This window comes from Phyllopteryx taeniolatus, chromosome 23 (assembly GCF_024500385.1).
Source record: "Phyllopteryx taeniolatus isolate TA_2022b chromosome 23, UOR_Ptae_1.2, whole genome shotgun sequence".
NCBI classification, from domain to species: Eukaryota; Metazoa; Chordata; class Actinopteri; order Syngnathiformes; family Syngnathidae; genus Phyllopteryx; species Phyllopteryx taeniolatus.
Genome location: NC_084524.1, coordinates 3,178,258 through 3,193,842, shown reverse-complemented (window position 1 = coordinate 3,193,842; position 15,585 = coordinate 3,178,258). Strand labels below are relative to the sequence as shown.

At 45.2% G+C, this 15,585-nt stretch overlaps 1 protein-coding gene across 10 annotated transcripts in view; it reads left to right on the top strand.

Moving 5' to 3' along the window:
• The window catches only part of arap2 (ArfGAP with RhoGAP domain, ankyrin repeat and PH domain 2), a 96,392-nt gene that overhangs the window by 10,261 nt on the left and 70,546 nt on the right, over positions 1 to 15,585 (top strand). For 8 of the 10 annotated variants that reach the window (XR_009786901.1, XM_061764388.1, XM_061764391.1 and 5 more), the window contains exons 4-10: positions 156 to 232; positions 550 to 605; positions 1,113 to 1,436; positions 2,208 to 2,277; positions 7,519 to 7,639; positions 11,684 to 11,874; positions 15,350 to 15,456. Coding sequence is in view for 8 of the 10 variants with exons in the window: in XM_061764388.1 (XP_061620372.1) it covers positions 156 to 232; positions 550 to 605; positions 1,113 to 1,436; positions 2,208 to 2,277; positions 7,519 to 7,639; positions 11,684 to 11,874; positions 15,350 to 15,456 (946 nt within the window). In the remaining 2 variants the exon portion in view is untranslated. Of the gene's footprint in view, positions 1 to 155; positions 233 to 549; positions 606 to 1,112; positions 1,437 to 2,207; positions 2,278 to 7,518; positions 7,640 to 11,683; positions 11,875 to 15,349; positions 15,457 to 15,585 lie in introns of those variants that run through there. The other 2 variants (XR_009786902.1, XM_061764395.1) reach the window with 2 other exon arrangements.

Below are 15,585 nucleotides of genomic sequence, written 5' to 3'. Positions count from 1 at the left end.
AAATCAAAACGCAATACTGGATCACAGATACCTGAAAAATCTACCTCCCACCATGGTGTCATCAAAATAGACAAAAGCATACAAGGAATTGTCTTGTCTTGCGTTCAGCATGGGGACAAAACCTCTCTTTTTGTTGTCTGCTGTCTCCTTTTTAGCTCCACTTCACAGAACCTTGACGCCCATCGCTCCCTACGGAGAGACCTTCCTGTACAACAGCGCTCAAAGCGTTCCGGTAAGACGGCGTCCACTCCCACTGGTGCGCCGTTCGTCGCAGCTTACCAAAGAGGAACATTTCTTTCTTTCTTTTTTTATTATTATTATTTTTTTTTAATACCCCCTCTCAGATCTCTAACATCATCACAGGCCAACGGGCCCTCTCAAAGCGTTAATGTTGGCACTTGCTTCTCCGTTGCCCGAGAGGTTAATGGAAATGTCGGCTGGCCGCTAAAGTTAGCGCCGCCTAATGCGACCGCGCGATAACGGTGTCCGAGCAGAACGATGGACGCTTTTCTTTTCACCTGATATTCATCTCCTCGGTGCCCCTAACAGGACCAAGGTGGCAAAGAAGTGGCGCCGAAGGACAAGTTGGAAAAGAAGAAGCAGAGGTACGGTCCGCGGTTCTAACACGCTCTGGCTCTATAAATAGAAGTCTTCAGAAGAAAAAATAACTTCTGACCATGTTTGTGTTTTTGTGGTAAACATGTCTCCGAGCGGCAGATTAGATAATAGGATTGTTTTATGTCGTCGATGTCGTGAACATGCGTACCCAAAGCTGAAATGGAAGATAATTTTAGTTGAGAGACAAATTAGAAATAGATTAGGAGTCATAAAAATAGATTTAAATTGCGCCGCATTCAAAGTTTCAGGAGGGATCGACTCACACATCACACATCTTTTCACCCAATTGTGTCCACCCCGCTTCCAATTTTGATTTTAAGAAGTGGACGCTCCCTCTGCTTGGTGCAGAAAGACTTTTCTATTAGCAACGTAAGAACCATAAATGAATGGATATTTTATAGTGACGACAAGAAGTCATGTAACTTAAAAACGTCTTCTTAAAACTTCCACACGATGCCTCTATTTTGACCGTTGCGTCGGTAATCTTTTCAAAGCCGCAGATCCAAGGACAATGACTCTCCTCCTGGTCCGACGAGCCCAGACCCTTACAAAGACGAATACTCCACGGTGGAAGAGTGCGCCAGCCTTTTGCCAAGTTTGGTGCAAAGTGCGGCAGAGTACGCCTCCGTCGGCGCAGCGGCCTCCGCTCCCGTCTCTCGCTGTTCTTCCGTGGTCACGGTGGACTGCGACGTCTACTCCAAATCCCTCGAGACTTTTGGAGACTGTCTGCCCGATATTTCCCCATACGCGTGCTTTTACGGCGCTGCAGGACCTCAAGTGCTAAAAATGGGCTGGCTGGATAAGCTTTCACCTCAAGGGTAAGTTGATGAAACGTCGAATGAATGTAAGGCATCCGGAAAGTGTTGTAGAGAGTTACGCAAATGAGTGAGGCAGTTCTAATTAAATAGTGCCGTTAGAAAAAAAGAACATGGATTCAATCAAATGTTTTTACTCAAAATTCTACTTGTAACATGATTCTCTGATTAACACCTGAAAGGTTTGTGCTAACATTGACTTTTATTTGGAACTGTTCATAATTCGCCGCACCGCTTCCAAGGCCCCACCCAGTTGAGACTTTTGGTGATGAGCAGTGTTATGCTTGTGCCAAACATTTTGGAATTACGGCCCAAAAGTTCATCCTTAGTGTCATGGTACCATAACAACATTAAGAAGTAAACGCATGTGGGAATATGTCTTATGGTCTGATGAAATCAAGTTTTTAAATGATTAATCTGGGTCTCATTTATTATTATTATTTTTTAACACCACAAAAACCTGCAATTTCAACAGGGGTGTGTATACTTTCCCTATCTACTGTAACTCATTTGAGGATGCAAGAACTTAACCTCCAGAGTTTGGAGGTATGATCTTGTCCACCATCAAGGATGATCAGCTGGTTCTCAATAGGGTTGAGATCTGGGGATTTTCCTCCTCTTTTTTTTTTTTTTTTTTAAACCATTTTGCAGCAAAAAAAAGAAATTGATTCCATTCTGCAATACGGCTGTAACCTAACAAAACGTGGAAAAAGTGAAGCGCATCAGATGCAACGGCTTCTCTGACCGAAATAACCCTTTCTTTGTTTTTTGCAGGAAGTGCGTCTTTCAACGGCGGTGGGTGCGGTTCGACGGCGAGAGCCTGGCCTACTACAACAGCGACAAGGTAACTTTGAACACGAAGAAGAAATTGATACCCCGAGCCCCGTTCTCTGCCTCATCAGCGTTAGCGTTGCGAGCTAATGAATGTACGAGGGCAAGGACAGAGTGACTTTAAGCCACGCGTGGCAGGCCGGAGCTCCCGATGCCCAGCCAGCCGTCCGGTAAAATACACCCATGTTGCATTCACATAAGAAAAGTGAAATGCGATCCCTTGAAACGGCTTTTGGTGCAACCGCAGTGCCCCCATTTTGCCACAGCACATCACAATCGATGATGTGCGACCTGTCTGACGGCGCCTCGTTAATCACTTGCTAATTACGGCCCTCTGCGCCCGCTCACGCAGCGTCGCCCCGACTCCCCCTGACTTCTTTCCATTGCATCGCTCGCTTTATTTATCAGGACACGCTTCGCCACAGGCAGAACGGGAATCATCAGGGAGGGCCAGCGAGTCAGCACTTTATCGACGATTACGTGGCGTTTTCTTTCATGGAGGGATGTGGGCAGAAGTTGCCTTTGTGTATGTGCCTGTCCCACTTTTTGGAGTACATAACGTTCATAGTAGCTAACTCAAGTAAGAAATATAGCACTCGACGTTATTGTAGTGTATAAAAAAAAATACAGTAAAAACGTAATTTAATAGAAACTAAAGAATTCAACAGTTTTTTGCATTTATGTGAGGGGGCAATATAATAATTCCATACTTTTCCGGATTTGATGATGAAAGTCGAGGTAGACCGTCGCACGTAAGCTGCAGCAATGTTCGCGGAGCATCAAGAATATGCAGCATGGGGGACGACAGTCCAGGAAGGTAAAGTCAACGCAAGGGGGAGCGTCCAGACATGATGTCCTTTTCGGGATTTGTACTGGAAAGATAAAATTCTTACCCTTTGGCGCTCACTATCAATGTCAGAAGCAGACCTTTATCGTGCCCCCGGTTTCTGAATCTTTCTGTTAATGGTAGGAGGGTACGTCCCACAGCGCCATTTAGTAAAGGCCAACCTGCCCGCTGGTAACGAAGAGATGGGAGCGTCATGGTGCGCTCGTCGTTACACGGCTCGGCGCGAAAACATTGCCATGCTTGTCCTCGCTCAGAAACTTTTAACACCCGCAAACTCTCTTTTGTAGTGTGAAATCCTGCGGGATCTGTCAGCCCCAGACTGAACTAATCGCACTTAATCACAGTCGCAGCTTGAAAGGTCTCCGGTGATGTCATCATCGAGGGGGGGGGAGGGGGGAGCCGAGGTGGCGTGGGAGAGGAGCGAGATCATCGGTCTCACTTGTTCCTGGCGGCTCGCCGCGTTGCATCCAATCCATCTCATCAATCGGCCCCTTTTCGCCCGATTTCGTCAAGACGAGGGGATTGGCTCTGGAGAACGCTCGGGGCCTTTCGATTTAGTCCTCTGGGTCTCCATATGAGTGTGTGTGTGTCCAAAGCCTGGCTTCAAGGGAATCCGGGGATGAAGTGAGGAGGATGGGCAGGGTCTTAGGATCGGGGATCAGTCTTCGCACTGTGTCAGCCTGATGCCGCAAATCCCTCCGTTGACAGTTACTGGAACAGCAGTTGACGTGTTAGCTTACATGCCAAATATGTATTTGTTTATTTTTTCTCTGCCACACCTGCACTAAACCAAAAATGTCAGTGATCCTCGCCGACGACCTCTATATGGACGAATAGGCGACTGTCGGCCATCCTTTCCTTTCAACCTCGTGACAAAAAATAACAAATCCTTTCTCAAAATGGACCGAGATCTCATCTATTCCAACCACCACTAAATCTAGGAACCATTGGTGTAAACGTTGACAGGGTGCTATTTTTTATTCCCCCCCCCCCCCCAACTTTTCACAGAATGCGTCACCAAAATGGCTTCTCCGACCCAAAATGGCGGACTTCCCGTTCAATTTTGGGTCATTTGGAAGAATAATAAACAAACAATTCCAAAAATGGAATAGATATATTTTTAAAATGAGGGTGGCAAACAAAATGAGCATTATTATCTTCATTTTCTTTATTTTTTTTTAATGCTAAACTCATTAGCCTGGGAGTGGATCCAATATGCCATTGTGATTATTTATTCAGACTAATAACATAGCAGGGGCCAATGCAGAGAGCAGCTTTGTTCCCCCCCCCCCAAAATAAATAAATAAAGAAGTAACAAATAGATGTTTTTTCAAAATTTTTGAAAAAAAATCTCGATTTAAAAGCTCACTCAGGGATTGTGAGCGAGGTTTTCAATGCCACCAGTTGGTGTCCTCATGCCTCCATTGCAAACGTGCTGAAACTTTTTATTTTTTTAAACAATTTTTTAAAGCCCCCTGCGCCCTTCCCCCCCCCATCCCTCCTCCCTGATTCTCTCTCCACATGGTGCCTCCATTGTTGTGTGCTTTAGCTCTAGCGCTCTGCCTTAATTGTTTCGTGAAGTTTACTGGCTTGTTTTTACTTTCTTTGTGGGGGCAAAAAAATAAGAGCGAAATGTGGAGGAAAAATCTGCTCCGCCCCTCCCCACCCTCACGCCGACTCTGCAGCGGCGAGAGGGCCATAATGGGAGGGAGGAGGTCAGCGTGAGGGGAAATAAGGATGGAGGGTGGTGGGGGGTGGGTCTTTGCGAGGGGAGGGAGGCGCATCAGGTAAGTGCATTATCTCAGAAAGAGATAGTTAGGCCTCATTGCTTTCTTTGTCCTCTTGAGGATAGTGTGCTCGTGTGTGTCTTTCGGCTGACCTCGTCTTTTCATCAGACTCTTCCTCGCGAGTATTTATAGATGCGCAAAGTCGCAATTAAACAACTCTCTCCTGCCTGACCCCCAAACTGGATTGAAGACAATTAATTACCGTTAAACCATACTGGTGGCGTAATTATCAGCCACAGAGCTAATTTATCCAGTCGCATGCGCGCACGCTGGCTTTCTCCCTTCTTTGCCTTCCTTCAAAGGCGGACATGTTATGGCAAATGTACTTTTTAATGTCTCGATCCAAAGAGGTGGGTCTCTCGAGGGCCTATGCCCCCATCAAATCTGAAATTAGGCAACCAAGTACAGTATAGAACCTTTATTCAGAAAAACTTACTTTTTTTCCCCCCGAGAATCGGTTCACGAACTGAAGCAATGTTTCTCATTGAAATGAATGGAAAAATAATTAATCAGTTCCAGCCCCAAACTGAAGTTATTTACCTATTTTTATTTTATTTTTTTAAAATCAGTGTTTAGTTGAAAATGAATCCAGTACAATATCGAGATAAGTGAAAACAAATTAGTACGGGTGGTTGACTTTGCCAAACAGAACTCTGCAACGAGACCACATGCTATTTTTGGCCTTCTATTTTCAACAGTAATATTTTTTAACTTCCTAATAGCAATATCGTTAGCCCCTTTTTTAGTCCCTTTGGCTGTGGGCTCATTGACAGTAGAGCAAAAAACACAGACGCCTGCATTGTGACGCGTGTTTACGCCGCGCGAGAAAAAGCAACTGAGCCTTCTGCGTCCATGCCAAGACTGCATCGCGCGTGAACCAAGGTCATTTTTCTTGGAAAATGTGATTGAAACCGAGGTTCCGCTGAATTTCTTTAGTTATCTGCTTACTTCTGAAATTGTGTCCGTGCGCTCACCGTCCAGCACTTTTGCCTATCTGGGGTGAATTTACATAATAACCACTCCCGCAATGAGTTTCTCGAGACGTGGGGGGGGCGGGGGGTATTTGCGTTTGGCCAGACCGCCGCATTAATCGAGTGTAATTCGGTGGCTTGGCGATGAAATACTGCATCCTCCAATGATCATGCAAAGGAATGTTTATGGGCGCCGGACTTCTGAAAGACACTTACTTAATTGCTGCGCGAAGTTGTTGGCGGGGAGCGTGGCTCGGAAGGCTCCAGCTCATCCGCGACCGATGAGGACGAGACGAGACTATAAAAAATGGATGGATGCATACTATAAAAAAAAACAAAAAAACAACCTCTCCGCTCATTGTTATCATCCTGCTTTTAGTGTGAGACCCCCGCATCCAACTTCATTTGATGAGGTCTTCCCTCCCCCCTTTCCCCATTTTTGCGTCATCTCCTCGGAGCTCCCATTTTTTTCCCCCTCAAGTCCTCCTTGGCCTCTCACGCGGACCCAATTTCTCTCGTTCTCCCCCCCTTGGCTGTGCCGGGTAATATTTTTGGCTGCTTGAATTAATTTTTTTCCTTTTGTGGGCGGCAAGGTCAGCGGCTTAATTAAGGAACGGCAAGAGGGAGTCACAAGTTCACCGCCTCCTTTCGTCATTCCTGCCATGTATGGCGGTGTGCAGCAAACAAAATGACGCCTTCGTCTTCTTTTTTCTTTTTGGTACTTTGCAATGATAATGACACTATGAGCATGAATAATGCAGTGTCTGTCTTATTTTGCTTCTTACGAGCCAATGATTTTCACACCGCTAGAGCAACATAATGTTTGTCTCTCTTACGAGAACACTGACTTTTTTTTCCCCCCGGCAACTCCTAAGGGCATTTCTTTGTTACATCAGGGCTTGAATCCTGATTCGAAACGATGCCCCGGTATTAAGGTTTCTCGTTCGCGCCGCCGATGACCCGCCACTTTCTTTGCCGTTGTCAAAAGTTGCCGCATCCTCGGTTGTTTGGGTGCCTCCACAGGGGGGAAAAACACGGAACATTACGACAAATCGCACTTTACCCATGCTGTGTCCTCTGTTTTTTTTTTTTTTTTTTTTTTTTCCAATTTTGCAAAGCAGCCTGAAAAGAAAATGAATCGCAGTGAGACAGCTCTTTGTTATTATTCTTGGATGAATTTGGGCTCCAAACATACCTGAAAATTCACCAATTTTTGAGTATGCTGGTAAAAATTTGGGGCGAATTTCAGGGCTTCTAAGGAGTTCAAATGAGCCCCAGTTTGGAGAAGCTACATTGGACACACATGCAAAGCATGTAACTTGTGGTTGTAGCTAAGTTGGGTTTGTGTCTGGAAATGTCTGCAACTGCAACCCTTAAAAATCATCAAATAAAATCAATCAGCACGGCGAATAAACTCCTCGTTCTCTGGCAGCACGTTTTGATTCAAGCGCTTCTCACCCCAGGATGTGCGCGCCTTTTATCAACGTTATTGCCGGAGAGGCGAACAGGGAAGGCATTTCTGTACGTCAATGGGATGTCGTATTGATGGCTTCTGGCTTGAGTCGGATGAAGATATCCGTCAGCCGCGCTTCAGAATTGAATCCGATCGAAAAAGTTATGTAGTGCGTCCTGTGTGCTTCTCTGTGCAGGAAATGTACTCCAAAGGGATGATTCTGGCCACCGCCGTCCGACAGGTCCGAAGTTTAGGTGACAACAAGTTTGAGGTCGTCACCTCACTTCGGACCTTCATATTCCGAGCGGAGAAAGAAGGTATGGACGAGTGCTTTCTCTTCTTATCTCCTTAGAACCTGATGGTTTCCATCACCGTGGCCACATGACGTGCGCTCCCTGCAACGATGGTGTGGATATCATGTCCATCATTCCAAATCCAAACAATCCAAAATCCAAAATAAATAGATTTTAAATCGAAAGCTTTTGTATGAAAGAAATTGATAGACGAAAACATTTTTGTTTCGCTTATATTGACAGTTTCGCCTTTTCTTTTTTTTTGATTACACTCAACGAAAAGGTTTTTCAATTGTAGTTGTTAACTATAACGTTGCGAGCCTCTCCAGCCTGGTGGCTCTTCTGTTGGGCTGAAAAAAGAGAGCAAAAGAGCGAGAAACCTGGCCTCGTCCCCCTCATGCATCTTTAAACGAGCCGGCTCGCCTTGGAGCGAAGACTCATCAATCTCTGGGGAGCCCGCGGGAACCAGGAGGACCCGAGGAGGCTGATGGGAAAGGAGGGAGTTAGTGGAGCGGAGTTAAGGAGCTGCTGAACATGAAGAGCAGAGCGGCGAGAGGAAGTGAAGGAATAATAGAAGGGGGGCGGGGTGGGGATGCGCAAAATAGGGAACGAAGAGGTAAAGGCGGCGCCGGCAGGGGAAGGGCAAAGTGAGGACGGAGGGAATGGAGAAAGGGGTAAATAATTGACGGCCACCTACGAGAATGAGGGCGTGCGCTTGTCCGCCGATTCCACACCGGGACCGCAGACTGCGGCCTCGTTCCTCAGAGATTGTCGGCTTTCGGGGGGGAGTGAAGGCAAAACTTGGACGGGAGTCTTCTGTTAACCTGACACGGGAGCCGGAGTACCTGGCGAGGAAGCCAGAGGCCGAGATTTGAACCCGGGACCTCAGAACAGTGAGGCAGATGTGCAAACCACGACTAACAAGTCGAGAGTGTGGTGTCCTAAAGAGCTCTTCTGAAGAATTTGAGGTTGTAGCATTTGTCTCGTTGCACACTCACATCAACACAACACCACCCCAAAATCGCGTTCAATCGCTAATTGAATATGCTTAAAAAAAAAAAAATCACCAATTTCGTACAACACTGTCATTGTCAAAAAAAACAGACTCTCAATCTTGAGGCGACAATTATGCCGTACGGCTCCGCAGAGTGAGGGATGAGACAAAGTTTTCCCTTCTTCACTTCACTTCTCAGACAGTGGAGCATTCAAAAGCATAAATATATATTTTTTGGAGCTATTTTCAACACTTTAAACTGTTTAAGAAGCCGTAAAAATAACAGGCAACGTGGGGACAATCGGTCAGCCGCCGCGAAGTGCAAAGAGTGCAAAGTCGACTTTGTCCCCCTTTCAAACAAGGTGAATAAAAATGCGCTTGTTAGTTCTTACAGATGCCGATGCGATGAGTTGAAGCAAAGCAAAAACAACAAATGCTTGGTCCCTGCTCTTCTTTGTATTTTAAATCTATTCCTTTTGATGGCGGCTGTGTGGGCGGCCTTTAAGATCTGCTTGCCGGGTGCAGAGTGGACCTGGCTCTCCTTTCATCCACTTTCAGTGCTTTACTCGCTTCTTCGCTCTCTGTGGAAAGTGAACTCATCTCTCCAGCCCTAAATGTGCAGTATTGCCTCTTAACAAGCGTCGAAGATTTATTTATTTATTTATTTTTTGTAATTTTTTTTAAGCCACATCGAACCACCATTTATTGCAGCGGATATGTTCCAACCCACCTGCTACAGGTAACAAAAATGTGATATAGAGAGAACATATAAAAAACAGATTTTTGATAGTTTTACCCCTTCCACAGACTTCAAGCGCATTTAAACTTACGCAACACACTTAAACTTTTACATTTTTTAAGTATTTCTTTAATAATAATACAACAAGTGGTGCCTTTTGAAGTATTTTATAGTTGTCATTTGTATTGTTTTCCAAAAAAAAGAGGCACAGTGTGCTTGCTTCAAGCTGTTTATGTCATCATCCCAGTTTAAGTTTAGTGGACAACTAACACAAAAAACAAAAGATAATAAAGTAGATTTTAATCCAAAAATGCTCATCCAAGCCATATTAATGAAAGTCATCTTGAATCTTGTACATAAATTATGTACATTGAACCCCTGTTTATCATGGTGGATACATTCCAGACCCACCCGCGTTAGGTGAAAATCTGTGCTTTTGAGACACCGAATAAAAAACATTTAAAAAATAGTTTAACCTCTTCCACGCGCTTTAAACATATTGAAAAGTGCGTCTTCATGTTTACAAATATTCTTTTGTGCCTGTTCTTGCTCTCCTGCTGTGAAGAAATGGGAGACTATCATATAACATCACTTTGAGGAAACGAAAAAAGACTGTCTCGAGCGCATTTCCCCAAATAGAGGTAAAGCGTGCTTGCTTCAAGCTGTTTGTCACTCCCAGTTAAAGTTGACTGTAAAACTGAAACCTAAAACAAAAGAGAGTTAAGCATTGTGTATTTAAACAGAAAAATGTGCATCCAAACCTTACATCAAATCCGCTAGCTGAATTGTAACATATATTTCAGAACACGATAATGTGATACAACACCGAAGGCGTGCACCTGTAAATTCAGACTTGCCTGTATACTGTTAACCTCCTAAAAATGGCCACGATACTGCAAGGGGGTTGACCGTACGCGATTTTGGCGTGCAGGGACGGGTGAATTTAGCCAGGCCTTCACGGGACTATTTGGCGTACGCGCCAAACAAGCAAATGTACTCAGGCGCGCTAACGCTAACACGGCGCTCGCCTGCGTCCGCGGCTTCCTTCCCCTCGCTACTTCCTGTCTCGGATTGACGGCGAGGAGAGGAGAGAGAGAGGAGAGCACTGAATAAAATACGAAGCAAATAAGCGAGAGCGGGACAGGTAATGGAAGTCAGAAAGCTGGCCGGGAAAGGAACAGTAAAGCCGAGTGATGTAAAGAGCAGTCAATAATGGAGGAAGCCATTCATTATGAATGCGGGCGAATTGTGAATTCATCGCAAATTTGGGAGGGAGCCAGACCAGGACGGAATTCAGGGGCAGGCAGCGTTTGAGGTCAAACGGGGGGGGGGGCTCACGTCTACTCCCGCGATGTCGGGAAGCTAATTAAGGTCACCGGGAGACAATGTCAGCTCCGTCCGATGACTGACAGCTCATTGAGAGCGCTGCCTGTCACTCAGCCGAGGGCGCGCCGGCAGGTCACCGATGAAACGTGTTTGTCGCTTTGATACGACGAGGTGCTTTTGTAAATCTGGCGGGGTCGGCCGTGTCGGAACGTCTTTTATCGGGTTTCGTGTTTTTGGGACCTCCACGTTAAGCATCAACCTGTCTATCATTCCTTCTTCCCATTTTCAATTGGCAAATCGATGGAAAATAAGCGTAATAAAAAGGAAACAAAAATAGCGAGTCACGTTTTTCATCTTTTTTTTGGGGGGGGGGGGGGGGGGGTTTCAGTTGCCAATAGAAAATGGGATTGAGGAGTGCGGTTGCCTCGATTCGGCTTTTTCGTGCATCGTACGCTACGCGTCATACTGTACACCTGTCAATTCGTCTCCAGATCTGTGGCTTTGAGTTTGGGCAAGCTGCGGTGAAGTTTGTCAAGCGTGCGCCCCTTTTAAGAGTCCATTTCAGCCCAATTGCCATTTCACATGAGTGGCTTGCCCCTTTGTGTAATGTCACCAAAAAAAAGTACCTTCTGCGCGAAATATTGGAGTGGATCTATCGCAAGGTAAGAAAAAAAAACCAAAAAACCTTGCCGTATGCATGGCAACGATTTTTCACTTTATTTTAATTAGCTGTTGTGCTTGCTTTAATTTGCAAAATTTAGCTCGAGGCTTTCAAATCTCAGTTAAGCAGCTTTCAAGGATATTATTTTTCCAACCAGTTGTGGTTTATCCTGTCCAATTACTTCTCTTTCATACTTGAAGCCTTTGTATGGTGCAGACATCGAAAGCGATGCAAAAAAAAAAAAAAAAAAACTAAATAAATAAATCAAAAAGATGAATCGCGTTTAATCTTTCTTTGTCTAAATGTGTTTTCTTGATTCTTGGCTCCGTCTGGTGTTTGCGTCCGCAGGGGAGCGCCGCGAGTGGATGGAAACCCTTCAGACGGTCGCGCGGCCCTCCGCCCGCGGCTCCCAGACGCGCCGCAGCCTGCGCCGCCGCTCCTCCACCAACAAGCGCGGCGTGCTGGAGGTGCGCGCCTACAAAGGCAGAGTTCTGGTGTCCCTGGCGGGGAGCAAAGTCAGGCTGTGCAAAACAGAACAGGTACTTTTCCACACCTTCGGGACTTCCTCTCGGCAGGATGAGGGCTCCCCGTTTGACAAAAGGAAACAGAACAATGAGCGGCTGTTTGAAAGCCACGAGACGCGGGAAGTCATGAATATGGAAAGTAACGTGCGCGTGAATGAAAATGACGCCACGTGACCGTACACGCGAGGACGTGCAAACCTGTTGCGACGGGAAAAAACAAAAAACAAAACAGGCAATGCGTTCTTGAGAGTTAAGAGCGAGGCATTACACACCCGAAGGAGCAGCACAATATCCATTTGATTGAAGCAAAAAATGTGACAAAACGTTGTTATATTATAGAGGGCTAGCTTTCGTATTAAAAATACATTTTTGTTGTGTTTTTATGGAAGGTTGGAACGGATTAATGGCATTTCTATTCATTTAAATGGGGGGGGGGGGGGAAGATGATTTGAGATGTGGATGATTTGAGTTACACGAATGAAACTCATACCTCAAGGCATCGCTTTTTTGTTTCCTTTTTTTACAACGAAAAATTATTTTGCGAGCCCACAAGCGACAGCTTGCGTAGCCCAGTTTGACAATGTTCTTTTTGAGCTTTTTATCGTAGTTTTTTTTTTTTTCTTCTTCCCCACACTCTCACACGCTCTTTAGTCATTCTAATTAACACCTGATATTCCTGCCTACTTTCATCCTGCTGGGGCAGAGGTGGGAAAAATAGCACGTTCCATTGATGCTATTTCCTAAAGTTCCTAGCCTCTATTTGTGTACACATTGGAGAATGCTACAGGCGTTCCCTTCAGCCGCTGTTGTGCTGTTTGCCTTTCATTATTTTCTTCATTAGCGTGAACAAACATCTTTGTTAGATTTCTCTTTCGGGTTTCCCGCCACGTCAGCACATTTCCAAATCAGAGCGGAGGCGGGCAGGAGAAAATCCCAATTAATTTGATTATTTCAGCTGGTGATCAATCCGGCAGTGGGGGGTGTTTGCGTGTCGGTGGTGCGGGGCGGGGGCGGTTGTTTGTGGGGAGGGATTGTTATGCGAGATGGGAGAGGAGGAGAGAAAGGAGAAAGAAGGGAAGTAGAGCGTCGCCCCGTTCGAGCTCAGCGGAGTGGAGTATTTAATCTAACGTGATGAACGAGCTATTGGAAACATCGGCCCCCTGGCTCCTCCTCCGCCGCCGCCCCTGGACTCATTTCTCACGGGTCGTAAGCTCTGTGATGGAGCTGTGTTTGAGGTCATTTAAGCACCAAGGTAAAGACAGTCTGAAGGCTTACAAAGTGTGTCGCCTGACAAAGTGAGAGGTAAAGGTAGAGCTCGGAATGAAAAGCAGGATATTACTCTCGTTTCGACGGCAGGGTGGGCGACCGGTTAGCACGTCTGCCTCGCAGTTCGTCAGTTTAGGGTTAGAATCCGAGCTCTGGCCTTCCTGTTGTGGGGTTTGCATGTTTTCCCTGTGTTTGTGCTGGGTTTTCATTGGTTTCCTTCAAGATTTGGGGTTAATTGGTGTAAATCATTATTGCTCTATGTGGACCAGCCTTACGACCTCGAGCCTTGCTAAGTCTCTTTCCCGGTCTCTGTGATTCTGCTACATATTGTGCATTTTGCCTCTTCTGCTCTCTGCGAATCGTGGATGAAGGCAACAGTGAACTCCGATCATATCCTGACCTGCAGTCTGTAGATTACACCCCATTGCATCGTCCAAGCTATCGTCGAGGCCTGACCCGCTCGACTGTGCAGTGACTGCCTTTAACTGCGCGGAATGCTGCCTTTGATTTGACCCGTCACAGTTGATGTCAGATTAATTATGAAAACCTTTTCCGACTTTCCTAGTGTGCTGCATTTGGATCGTAAGCGGCACTTGCCCCGTGACATGTACGTAGATAAAAGATGTAGACAAGAGACGAAGATGAATATCGTCGTGTGGATGGATACTGTTTACAAGTAGACAGATGGATGCCATGTTGGCTCTGTGTACTGAGCTGTAAATGAAGTGAATGAAAAAGAAATCCCAGTCGGCACAAGCGTATTACTTGGCGGAGGAACAATAGATGTTTTATATCGTACTGTTTCTTGTAGCGGTAATGGCCTGGTGTCCCAACGCTTATATAAATGTTTGAACTCTAATTAGGCGCCCACCTCATACCGTCTTTGTACAAGTGCTGTTCAAATGTTTTAATTCCTTGATATTATATCCTTGTTATACTGCATTCAATTTGGGTAAAATGGACTTTTTAAATGTTGGATGCCAGATTACATCATGAATCAATTTTTGGACAAGGGGAGCAATTTCATGTAATATTCTTAATCTCCGAAAGACGCATTTAATAACTTATTGCACTCTAACGGAGCAATTGAATGAAGTCATTTTGAGTTGAAAAAGTTGGGACACCCTTAGCTGACCATGAAGAAGAATTGCTTTTTATTTAAGAAGTGGAAGCTCTTTCTATACGATTAGCAGTATGAGATAAAAAAGTGCTGCTGAGAAAATTCATTCTTGAGGATGTTTTCCAACCTGCGCTTTGTGCAAACAACCTTGAATTTCAAGGCTTACAAATAAAATGAAATGGATATTTAAATCCTATAATGATGACCAAAAAAGTAATGTTTGCTACAAACCTAATGCAGTAAAAGAAGCAAACTGACAAAACTTATTTAAAATGACGGACCGCGTTGTGTGCTTTAGCTAAAAATAGCCACAAACAGGCTGAAAAGGTTGCAAAATCGAACAAGGCCTGAGGATTTCAGCAGACATATGAGGGGGAATCGACTTTTTAATTGCTTGTATACAAATAATTGGGTCTCTGGAGTGCCTGGCCCGCCTATCAAGTGTGAAATTAAATCACCGTGAATCTTTTAGCTGCCTATAACTCAAAACTGAAGACTCAAGACTGAAAACTCGAGTTAGTCTGGAATCCTCAGGTGCGCCTATTTGGCTTTTCGCTGAGTTTTAGGGACAATGACACACACATTCAGCTACTAACGCACGCACACACAGACCTGGTTTGGGCCAGTGACGTCCGCGTGATTGCCTCTCACGAACTATTTCTTGCAGGACGTGCTTTCCTTAAAAAAATACAACAACAAAAAACAAAACAAACAAAAAGCCAGCAAGACTGACAATGTGGTTGTGGTAAATGTAGCTCTCCTTCTGTGTTTGTTAGCTGGGATGAGAGTGAATTACTTTGAAAGCCGGTGTCGGGAAAAACAAGCTGTGACTTTAATGAGGCAAGCAGGTGATCGTGCCTTATTGGGGAGGGCTTCTAAATTTGCCTTGAAAATAGGAGCCGGAGAGGCTGTCTGCTGAAGACTAATGGATCTTGCAATGCCGTATATGATATCAGGTTGAAGTTGTACGAAGATGTTGCACAAGCAGAACTTAAATGCAATTAAATGTCCATATTAGAAAGGCTATTGAACTTCGCTTCTGTGGAAAAGAGGCCATTTTCCCCAAATGCCTGTTGTGATCTCAGTCTCTTTGTGCTCCCGAAGGACTACGAAGCGGGCCTGGCTATCTGTGAAGTGGAGCTGACGGCCGCCAACATTCGAGACGCGGACCGAAGGGTCTTTGAAATCAACACGCCTTTCAAGAACTTTTGGTACATCTGCACACCTTTATTGGCTTGTAGTCCAGCTTAAATGTTTAGCGTTGTATTTAGCATTTGAGTTGAATACAGTTGTAAAATAGTTGATCTTTAACTCATTCACTGCCAGCCTTCCCAGTTAAC